The following is a 12242-nucleotide window of genomic DNA, read 5'->3' on the forward strand; positions in this document are numbered from 1 at the left end:
GTTTCCTAAGTAACAAGTGTTTGTTTGTCCTAAATATGACCTGCCTTTTCTATTGATCCCACAGTCTGTCTTTTTTAACATGTCATGTATTAAACCTTTCACTACTTACATTGGTTTACAACTATCTAGCCTAAAATGTTTGTATTGGGATTTGGGAACTTATGTTTGTTTGTATGTAATGTATTCCTATTCTTCCTACATCAACTGTCGCCCACACCATCCTCCCTACCGCATTAATTTTTTTTCAGGTTGAAAGTCAATGGGCGGTTAAGGTAAGCCAGATGTTTTTGTTCAATTTGTGCAAACTAGCATAAGGTTAATTACCATAATGTTTCCCAAACTGTTAACCAGGGGTTTTATAATGTTCAGAAACACAATAAAAATGTTGCTGTTACTTTCTCTCCAAGAAAGATTGGGTAGATTTTGGTGGGGTGATGGCCTTGACACAGTGCTGAAGGGGATTAATTTACTACTGAACAAGGACGTAATGTGGCACCTAAATGTAGCATACCAGGAGGAATCACAAAATGACCACAGTGAATAAACAGTGCTATGTTAAAAAAGAGTAAATACATGCACTGACAACATAGTGAGGCATGGCCTCTTGCGTGTGTAAAACTGACATTTGTTCTTGAACTTTTGTCCTGAATTTTGACCCTTTGTCCTGAATTTTTGTCCTGAATTTTGACCCTTTGTCCTGAATTTTTTACAGTCCTGTCCAGAATTTGCATCAATGCCAGGTGGTCACCCTACAGCAGGGTTGACCAATTTATGTGATAAGAAAAGTCCAGTTATGCGCTTACAACGCCAGTAGCTCTAACTCAAGCAAATGCGGGACCTACTGTATTGCAAATGCTTGTTTACCTATAGAAATGTAACTTTTATGTTCTTCAGCCGTCACAATCAAGTCACGTGCAATAGGGGAACTAGGAGGCCGCTTACACATCACCAACTCAATGCGTGGTAGTGGCCATTTTGGCTCGGGATACCACTCACTCTTCTTCAGTTCAGGTTTCTCATGAACACGGTTTGTTTACTTGATGAGACCTTTGACGCGGGTGAACGGAAAGCCCGCCCATTAAAGAGCAACTATCATTGGCTATCTGCGACGTCAGTAAATCGGCACCGAGGACAACACGAGTCGTGTCTTCCGACCTGCGTCGCAACTTAGAAGGCGGGCTTTACAGGACTCAATGCCGTCCGTTGATTGGCCTGCAAAGAAGTCTGTCAACCATGTGATAGCAAGATGCTGGTTTTGGATTGGGTATGATAATTGTCGATCACTCTCGCGTTTCTAGACGCTTTTTGTGGATCGGCTAGCGTCAGCGTCAATCAGTTCTTCTGTGCTAGCTAGGCGCGTTCCTATGATTGGTGACCTGCGTTGTCAGTCATTTTTTCGCTGCTGACTCGTCTCTCGGTTGCTCGGTATCGGAGAGTCTGGGGATTGGCCTGGGGCGTGCAGTGGGCGGGGCGGTTCGGCGCCCGCTCCGGTATGAGGCAAAAGTGTCGTCATGAGCGGTAAGTATCCGCGGCGGGCGCGAGGGGGGAGGCGGGGCTGGGGGCACGCTTCCGGTGCAAGGGAGTGTAAGGAGGTACCGATGGGGCGGGGCCCGGAGGGGATGTAGGCCACGAGTAGGCGGGACTGAAAGGGTGTGGTCCCGACGGCCCTTCCCATGGGAAGATTGATGCGAGGCCCCAAATAAAAAAAATAGTGAAACCCTCTTGCCATATACCACGGTCTTGATATATCTGCCCCTTGGTCGGGGGTGGGGTATCGGGAAACCTTATAACATTATCATATACCCTGGCAATCCCAACACTTCTGCTACTCAATGACAGGGCTAGCTAGGTAAAGAGTGCAGCCCCCCACCCCCCAGTCACACCCACCACATTTACGTACATACAGGGAGTTCACCACCAATACAGTTTACGAACCAAACAAGAAGTAAAACTGGAAATAATACAGTTCTAAGAATTTTGACCAGCACTAAGGAATTTTTCATCTAAACGTCAGCCAACATTTTCGCGTCCACTAGAACTACGCCACTGGGTGAACACTTCCGCTGTTAAATCCATGGAGTGCAGAGCCTACACCATTCAAGATAAAGGCATACTTACTACTTGTCCACCCACTTAGGGTTAAGGCTAGGAAACTAGGTCCAGTGCAAGACTATGGAAAATCATAATCAGCAACTCAGCGAAAAGACACAGTGGCTTTATCGAGTGCCACTGCATGGGTACTGTTGTTTACTTTTGTCACCATCACTTTACAATAAAGTAAATCAGTTTATACACTATGCATAAAGGAAATAAGAATTTACAATATGCAGGTATGCTTTTAGATACTGCCTGCTCTACTCGTTTTCTCTTTAAGTTGAGCCTTTAAGGTGCACTTTCCTCAACATCCACCTGCAACAGTTCCCGCTAGTAGTAGCCATTTGAACTTTATGTATTGGAATGCACTCTAAACTTGTGCAGTCAAATAATTATTCTTTTAGTTTACACGTATATATTACCATATATTAAAATTGTGCAGTCAAATAATTATTCTTGTAGTTAACACGTATATTAACATTTGCAGGCTCAAAAGAAACCTGATCTGTATACACTTGTTAGTGTATATCAATAAAATGAACAAACATACAAGACAGTGATATGGCATGGATAAGTCTTTTACATGGCAACAAAGTTGTCATTCGAGAAGTAGTGTGTAATCTATTGTTTAGCCTTGAAAAAGATCATATGCAAAAGAAATGTCATGCAGTGACATGTATTGGCTGGTGTTTGTATTAGATGGAATAATAAAATAAAGGATTTGCAAATTGGAAGTTTAAGACATTTTTTAAAAGATTTCAGGATACTGAAAAGGAATATATATACACCTTAACAATGTTTGACTATACCATTTTACTGCGCTTTCCAATAGTTCTAATAGGAAATATAGGACTGCTAAAATTATGAACCACACATGGGAAATGGATGTAGTGTGACGGCCATAGCTGCCGACTTTAGAACTGGGCGACTGGGTTTGGGGCTTGGCTTCAGCTCAGCGTCCTGTGATAATGGGCAAATCACTTAATCGCCCCATCAGGCCTTGAAAAATCATAAAAAAAATGTACTAGACCTTTAGATCGAGTAACTTGAATAATCTACTCGAACATACCTGTAATGTACTTGACCTGAAAATGGGTCTCAAATTGTGTGATCCTAGGCAAATATTTTATTTTACATAGTCACCGTTTTAGTCATTGTTACATGTGAGTGTACTTTCATTCTTATTCAGGCCATGATACTTTCTTGACTGGACTACGGCAACTCTCTTTTCCTCAGTTCTCCTGACTATGTAGTGAAGAAACTCCAGGTCGTACAGAATGCGGCTGCAAGACTACTGATGAATTTACCTACTGATCATTCAGCCAAATCAGCCTTAGCTTCACTTCACTGGCTACCAATAAGACAGCGTATTCACCTTAAAGCCCTATGCATGATACATAAAGCTGTGCACAACAAAGGACCCCACTTTCTCAGACAAAGCATCTCTCTTTATGCCCCTACAAGAACGCTGAGATCCTCCATCACCCAGCTAGTTCACATATCACGGTTCAAGAGATCTTCATGAGGAGGTAACTCCTTTTCAATCAAGGCAGCACGCCTTTGGAATTCCCTACCTCTATAACTCCAGCAAGAACCTTTGGAACTCTCATTCCGGAAAAAACTAAAAACTGACCTTTTTTCGATCTAACTTTCTCATCTTTTGTTTAGTCAATTTATTTTGCATCAGAGCTGTTACTGCCTCTCTAGCGCTGGGAAGCCTTTGGATAGCTATGCGCTTTATAAATCTTTTAAACTTTTACACTAAACTAAACCTTCAAATACGTGAGCTCTGCATTTCTTTTGTACAAAAAACCTTCTTTGTTTGCTTAAATAGACTAAATGTTTGCTCCATGTATTAAAAATCAAATTTACAGATGGAAAAATTCCAAGAAATGTCCAAAAATCTTCCCACTGACTTGCAGCTTTACTGATAAAAACAATATAATGTATTAACAATCTGTGAAAATCAGGTTTCAGAAAATGTATTTATTCTTTGCACATCACCAAGTAAAGTGTTCTGATTTGTTTTCCTCCTATTAAACTATTTTTTCATCACACAGAAGTAAAAACAATGGGTTTTCAAAACTACTGAAATATATTTTGAAATGTTTGTACAGTTGACTTAGCTATTTAAATGAAGTGTGTTAGGAAAAACCTGACAAAATACTGGAACTCTGTAGTCAAAGGGAAAATTAATTATATAACAAACTGACTTTTGACCTCTATCTCTAGAGCACAGAGCAAATGTGACAAGAACAAGATTTAAAGACCTCTTCTGACTGAACCAAACACCTGTTCTTTGTCAGTTCGCCAGAATGGGTCCTAAAAATAGCTTTACCTGATAAAATATGACTCGCCATACTGAGTGGGTAAGCACATTTTTCGAGGCTTGCCCATGCTTACAGAAAAAAAATGAATGTGTTCTTGTGTAATGTAAGTGGTGCTCATGTAAAATGCTCCAATACCTTCGGGTCAAGTTTGCGCTATGCAAAAACTGCAAGAAAACCCAACATGTAACCCAATATTCCCAGCAGCCGCCCAGACAGATGACCTTAAAAGTGCTTAATCTCTAGAGCTGTAATGCAGTAATCATGTACAGTCCTCTGCTACCTTTCAGCTTGGTTTGCGCTATATAAATACTGAATACACACATACATAGGAGTCTACAGTCCACATAAGTCCACTGGGCAGAGACAACATGCGCCACCAGCTATTGACAGTCTACTCAGTGATTGTGCTAGCACAAACCAGGTGTTTTATGATCTGTTTAGCTTCTCCTAATTTCTTAACTATCCAGGTGAAAAGGGAGTAAGACTAGAATCTGCCAGAAGTCTCACAAAATATACCCACAAGAGGGATAGTAAGAAGGCATTGTCAAACACAGTAACTAACATGGGTCCAACAGTCAACAACAAGGCATGGCTAGAGAGAAGGACATTGGTAGGGGCAGTTACAGTTCTAGACATGTTATATACACTGCATTATGCTATAAGCTTTGTGAACGTTTTTGACACTCCATATATAGCCACTGGTGATACCTAATTTATGGGGTTTGTAGCTTATAAATAAGCTATGGTGCACAATTTCAGATGTGATAGGCATCCACTGGGGTGCCAGGCCCTTAAATCATGTTTCTTATGGTGCTGAACATCATATATGTGGTACCACAATGTGAAAGGGGAAGAAGTTAGGAGTCAACAGTCATTGCAGGTTTACCATAATGTTTTCTCGGATGGATCAACAATTTCTTTTGCTCTGTGAAGTAAATGTCTTTATATCTATGACAGCTGATTACAAAGTGAAATGTAAGTGTAATTGCTACATAGGTATCAATCAACGTTCACACTTCCTGTTCTGCAGGTATTTTGACATTATATTTGATAACAAAATCATAGAAAGGAACTGACTAATAAGTTTGGGAACTTGAGTATGAGCATCCAAGCCAGCCTGTCCTCCTGCACAGGCTTACTGAAAAGATATTGAACAATCTTCAAGCCAGCATGGTCACCTTCTGTAAGGCAATGCTGGCTAGGTTTGAGCCTATCTCTATGGAAAGTTCTGCAAACCCTTAAATCAGGCTATCCAATACATCCTTGTACACCTAATCTGCTCACCTCTGGGTCTTCTATCATTAATCCTCTGGCAAACATTCTTAATTCATCAATAGCAACAGCCACTGTTCCTTGCTTTTGGAAGCAAGCAAAGATTCTACCTTTAGTGAAGAAACCTTAAGCAGATCCTAGTATTCCATCTAATTATAGGCCCATCTCTTTGCTGTCAGCCCTATATAAAATACTTGAAAAACATGTTAATAAATAGATCTCCCATTATCTGGAATTCGACAATTTGCTTCACCCTACCGATCGAGCTTCAGACCCTTCATAGTACTGAGACAGCATTGTTTAAGGTCCCCAGTCATGTTAAAAGTATCCTTCAAACCCGGGGGGAAATGCAGTGCTGATTATGTTAGATCTATCAGCAGCATTTGATACCATCCCTCATACCAAAGTGTTGGATTGTCTCCAGGCTATTGGGGTAGCACTGGACTGTCTTGCTTCTTTTCTGGTAGACAGGAACCAATAAATTTGTATCAACCCTTTTTCTGCAAATCTGTGTGAATTGTCTGTGGGAGTCCCTCAGGGATCATCCCTATGTCCAGCCCTTTGTAACATTTATCTTACTCCCCTGGCCCAAACAGGGGACACCTTTGGAGCCAAACTTATTTCTTATGCATGCAATATACAATCACTATTTTTGGGATGTAAAGGGAGAAGAGATGATTAGAACATTGATTAAAACTTGTTTAGCAGCAGTTTTTTCATTGGTTGGCTACCTATCAACTCAAATGTAATGAGGATCAGAAAACTATTTTTTTTTTTTTTTTGGCAACATTCCACCTAATTGTTGGCAGAAATTCTGGCCTGACAGTGCCCCCTTCCCCATCCCATGGCATAATTAGAAATCTTGGGATTAAATTTGACAGCAACTTGCCCTTTAATTCTCAAGTTAAAGCTTTGATAGGCACCTGCTTTGGCATCATGCAGTCCCTAAAAAAATTTCTACCCTTGTCCTTTTGGGCAAAATAATTGGTTAGTCAGGCTTTCTTAACCTCCAGGATAGACTATGGAAATGCCTTGTATTTTGGACTACAGGAACAGACTTCAAATATTCCAGAATGCAGCTCATCTTCTGTTAAATGTGCCAGTCAGAATGCAGATCTCACCTTATTTGCTTGTCTTACATTGACTACCCATCAGGAAAAGAGTTAGGTTTAAGGCTCTTGTTCTGGTGCATGGAGCCCTTTACCAAACTGGGGCTTCTTAACTCTGGTCCAGATTTAGATTCTACGCTCCTCTCTGAAAGTTGAGGTCTGCTAACCAACTAGTAGCTGTGATCCTCAGAATTCAACTCGCAAGAGTGGGTGGAAGGTCTCTTACCTACCTGGCTCAGAAGCATGGAACCAGCTACCTCTGGAGTTGCGCGGAAGTGAGTGGTGAGGCTGCAGTGTTTAACCCCTTCGCTGCCAGGCCTTTTCCCCCTCAGGTGCCAGGCCTTTTTTTGGCTATTTGGGGCAGGGTGCCCTTAGGCCCTCATAACTTTTTGTCCACATAAGCTACCCACGCCAGATTTGCGTCCTTTTTTCCAACATCCTAGGGATTCTAGAGGTACCCAGACTTTGTGGATTCCCCTGAGGGAGACCAAGAAATTAGCCAAAATACAGTGTTTTTTTTTTTTTAATGGAAAAAAGGGCTGCAGAAGAAGGCTTGTGGTTTTTCCCCTGAAATTGGCATCAACAAAGGGTTTGCAGTGCTAAAATCACCAGCTTCCCAGCTTTCAGGAACAGGCAGACTTGAATCAGAAAACCCAACTTTTCAACACAATTGTGGCATTTTACTGGGACATACCCCATTTTTACGATTCTTTGTGCTTTCAGCCTCCTTCCAGTCAGTGACAGAAATGGGTGTGAAACCAGTGCTGGATCCCAGAAACCTAAACATTTCTGAAAAGTAGACAAAATTCAGAATTCAGCAATGGGTAATTTGTGTAGATCCTACAAGGGTTTCCTACAGAAAATAACAACTGAAATAAAAAAAATATTGAAATTTGAGGTGAAAAAAACTGCATATTTTCTCTACGTTTTACTCTGTAACTTTTTCCTGCAATGTCAGATTTTTGAAAGCAATATACCGTTACGTCTGCTGGACTCTTCTGGTTGTGGGGATATATAGGGCTTGTAGGTTCATCAAGAACCCTTGGTACCCAGAGCCAATAAACGAGCTGCACTTTGCAGTGGGTTTTCATTCTATACCGGATATACAGCAATTCATTTGCTGAAATATAAAGAGTCAAAAATAGGTATCAAGAAAAGCTTTGTATTTCCAAAATGGGCACAAGACAAGGTGTTGAGGAGCAGTGGTTATTTGCACATCTCTGAATTCTGGGGTGCCCATACTAGCATGTGAATTACAGGGCATTTCTCAAATAGACGTCTTTTTTACACACTGTCTTATATTTGGAAGGAAAAAATGTAGAGAAAGACAAGGGACAATAAGACTTGTTTTGGTATTCTATGTTCACCCAAGTCTCCCGATAAAAATGGTACCTCACTTGTGTGGGCAGGCCTAGTGCCCGTGACAGGAAATGCCCCAAATCACAAAGTGGACACATAACATTTTCTCAAAGAAAACAGGTGTTTTTTGCAAAGTGCCTACCTTTGGATTTTGGCCTCTAGCTCAGCCGCCACCTAGGGAAACCTACCAAACCTGTGCATTTTTGAAAACTAGAGACCTAGGGGAATCAAAGACGGGTGACCTGTGAAGCTCTCACCAGGTTCTGTTACCCAGAATCCTTTGCAAACCTCACAATGAGGCTAAAAAACACTTTTTCCTCACATTTTGGTGACAGAAAGTTCTGGAATCTGAGAGGAGCCACAAATTCCCTTCCACCCAGCGTTCCCCCAAGTCTCCCGATAAAAATGGTACCTCACTTGTGTGGGTAGGCTTAGTGCCCGCGACAGGAAATGCCCCAAAACACAAAGTGGGCACATCGCATTTTCTCAAAGAAAACAGTTTTTTTTTTGCAAAGTGCCTACCTGTGGATTTTGGCCTCTAGCTCAGCCACCACCTAGGGAAACCTACCAAACCTGTGCATTTAAAAAAAAAAACTAGAGACCTAGGGGAATCCAAGACGGGGTGACTTGTCGGGCTCTCACCAGGTTCTGGTACCCAGAATCCTATGCAAACCTCAAAATGTGGCTAAAAAAACACCTATTTCTCACATTTCGGTGACAGAAAGTTCTGGAATCTGAGAGGAGCCACAAATTTCCTTCCACCCAGCGTTCCCCCAAGTCTCCCGATAAAAATGGTACCTCACTTGTGTGGGTAGGCCAAGTGTTTGTGACAGGGAAGAGCCAAAAACACGTCAAAATTGAGGGGGAACCAAAGTGGGTCCAAAAGGGCAGTTTGAAAAAAAACATTTTTAGGCTGACAAGTGCAGCAGAAGTTTTATCGGTATAGATGAGACAATGCTGAGTGGTAGGAATTTTATGGATTCCTGCAGATTCCGGAATGTTCCATCACAAAAATGTGGGAAAAATGTGTGATTTCCAGCAAAGTTGAAGGTTTGCAGTGCATTCTGGGTAAGGAAAATAGTGCGGGTGCATGGGAAGCACACCACCCTGGAATCAACTAGATGTTTAGTTTTCAGATGTGTCTAGGTCTTGTAGATTTTTCTACATGGCAGCTTCCCAAAGTAAAAAAAACAAAAAAGTGCAGCCCTGACCATTCCGAGTAGGATGATTTTGAGAGTTACCAAGCTCTCATGGCCCAAAGGTAAAACAAAAACCAAAAATACTCAAAGGTCCTCGTGCTTGCCATGGGATAAGATGTTTTAGTGTGGGGGGGGGAGAGCTGAATGACTGTTAGCCCCTTCAGTTCGGGTGGGGGCATAACCAGGCCCATACTGGTTGGTAGCCACCACCCCACTATTTTCTTTTATTGTTTTTATTCCCTGGCATCTAGTAGACTTTCTATCCCCCCCGGGGTGTGGATCGGGGGTAATTGCCCAATCTGCCCACTGGTGGGCAGAACAACTTTGGCCCCATTTATTTGGGGTGGGGGTATGGCCATACCCCCAACCTCTTATTTTGAAAATAAAATCTTTCCTGGTCTCTGGTGGGCTTTCTGTCCCCCTTGGGGGCAGTTGGGCCTTTCACAAATAGGACAATCTGCCCCCAAGGGGGGCAGTTATGGCCAACAGTAATGTGCCCCCATGGGGAGCGACCCTTGCCCAAGGGGCTAACCCCCAAAACAAAACATACACACACCAACCCATGGTGTCTAGAGGTTTCTGCCCCATTTGGGGGCAGATTGGCCTAACAAAAATAGGCCGATCTGCCACCAGAGAGGGCAGAAATGACCTAATAATAATTTGCTCCTCCCCTCCCCCCTCCCGGAGCGACCCTTGCCCAAGGGGTTGCTCCCCAAACATAAAAAAATAAACAATAAATAAAATGGTCCCTGGTGTCTAGTGGATTTCTGCCCCCCTGGGGTCAGATCGGCCTAATAATTTTAGGCTGATTTGCCCCCGGGGGGAGGGGGCCGAAATGGCCTAGAAATAATTTGCCCCCCAAGGAGCGGCCCTTGCCCAAGAGACCGCTCCCCTTATTTCAAATATAAAAAAATTCCCTGGTGTCTAGTGGCATTTCTGCTGCCAGATCACATCGCAATCAGGCAGCAGAAATGCTCAGAGAGACATGAAAGGAGAGGAAAAGCATTTCCTCTCCTTTCATGCCTCTCTGCCCCCTCCACGTGATCGAGAAGAAATGCTTTTGCATTTCTCCTTTGATCGGGCGCTGGTGGGAAGGCCTCTGATGAGGTCAGTGCGCAGGGGGTCTCGGGGGTGGAAGGGGAAGCGATTCCCCTTCCATCTCTGCCCAGGGGAGGGGGGTGCTCGGCCATTGGGGGCCCATAGCTGGACGATGTGGTCTCGTCCGGGGCACAGAAGCGGTTGAGAAAAAGCTGAAAACCGGACTTTTTGTGCAGGATTAGTTGCATACTGTGTTTACCTTTGCCAACCCATACTTCGGGCAGGGACACTCCTTGGAGTAGCTGTGTGCACTATAAATTGCTTTCATCGTTGTCATCATTCCACCCCACACCAGTCCAATCTACCCCATTCCAGGCCAATCCTCCCCACTCAAGTTCAGACCACCCCACTCCAGTTCACCTCACTCAACTCCACCCCACCTCAGTGCAGTCCACCCCACTCTACTCCAGTCCATCCCACTACCTCAGTGCACTCCAACCTATTCCATCCTGCGCCCCAACACTCTGTCATTGAACTCTATTCTCCTCCCCTAACTCTAAGACACTCTATTCCCTGTACTCCACTCTACAAAACTTCACTCCCCCACTCCACTCTGACAGTCCACACCACTAACTTTTTAGCCATCCTAAACAGCAGCCACACTGATGTACAACATGGAAAAAACATTACTAAAGCCAATAGCTCTTGTATAGACGAGACCTATTGGCTTTGCCAATGCTTGTTTTGTTACTGGCTTTCGCAGCCTTTTCTATTAGCAGCTGGCCTCTAGGTAGGCATTGTAAGCGCTGGAAGTCTCCTAAGTATTGTGGAACAAGAAATTAGCTGCAGCCTGTATTCTGCTCTTGACACTAAAATACAGATAAATCTCAGTTTAATCTACTTGCACTGAACTCTTCCAGTCTGGCAAGAAATGCTTTTTTTACCGCTTGTTTTTTTTGGAAAGACACTCTTATGCGCTCTACGACACTCCACTGCACTAACGTTTTGCCATCCTGAACAGCAGCCACACTCCTGCATAACATGGTAAAAACACATTACCAAAGCTTATAGCCCTTTTACAGGCGAGACACAATGGGTTTGCCAATGCTTGTTTTCTTAGTGGCTTTGGCAGCCTTTTATATAAGCAGCTGGTCTGGAAAACAAATTTCCTGCCATCAGCTCTGGTTTTGGTTAATGTAGGTAGACATTGTAAGCGCCGGAAGCCTCCTATATATCCTTGAACTAGAAATTAGCTGCAGCCTGTATTTGTACACTAAAATACACATAAATCTTTGTTTCAGCTTCTTGCGCTTGCCTCTTCCAGTCTGACATGAAATGCTTCTTTTACCGCTTGTGTTTTTGGAAAGACACTTATGCACGTTCCTCAGTTTCAAGTGCTTCTTTCGCTAAATGTACCCTTCACAGTAAATCATACCTGCGCTGTCTTGAAACCGTAATCCCCTTAAAGAAAAAGTTCCATTTATTTTAGAAGCATAACTTGGTTCTATTAACCAGTCATTTTGGTTGCAGGCATTCGTTCGCTTCTCGTCAACTAGCAGGTGATATTCTGAAGTTTCCTGTGGTGAGAATATAATTCTCCAGAATATTTTATTTTCTCCAGAGGCTATTACCTTTATCAACAGCTGTATAAACGCTCCCAAATGGGTGCTAGGAGAACAAAAAAAGCTTATGTTTTGTGATGACTTTATTTTATTATATGCACGTGGAAGATGCGGGCTCCTGCTTCATTACTCTTTTTTACCTTTGCATTAACGCATGTTTGTTTTGTACATTGTTTTTAATAACTCAAAAATGTCATAACTTGAAATGGAGTGCCTTGA

General features: G+C 42.7%; 1 protein-coding gene across 1 annotated transcript in view; it reads left to right on the plus strand.

The window, feature by feature from the left end:
* Nucleotides 1-1330: 1330 nt before the first annotated feature.
* SP2 (Sp2 transcription factor) overlaps nucleotides 1331-12242 on the plus strand; it is a 58625-nt gene continuing 47713 nt past the window's right edge. Inside the window, exon 1 of the mRNA XM_069237517.1 lies at nucleotides 1331-1518. Coding sequence (XP_069093618.1) covers nucleotides 1512-1518 — 7 coding nt within the window. The 5' untranslated portion in view covers nucleotides 1331-1511. The remainder of the gene's footprint in view (nucleotides 1519-12242) is intronic.

This window comes from Pleurodeles waltl, chromosome 6 (genome assembly GCF_031143425.1).
Source record: "Pleurodeles waltl isolate 20211129_DDA chromosome 6, aPleWal1.hap1.20221129, whole genome shotgun sequence".
Taxonomy (NCBI): domain Eukaryota; kingdom Metazoa; phylum Chordata; class Amphibia; order Caudata; family Salamandridae; genus Pleurodeles; species Pleurodeles waltl.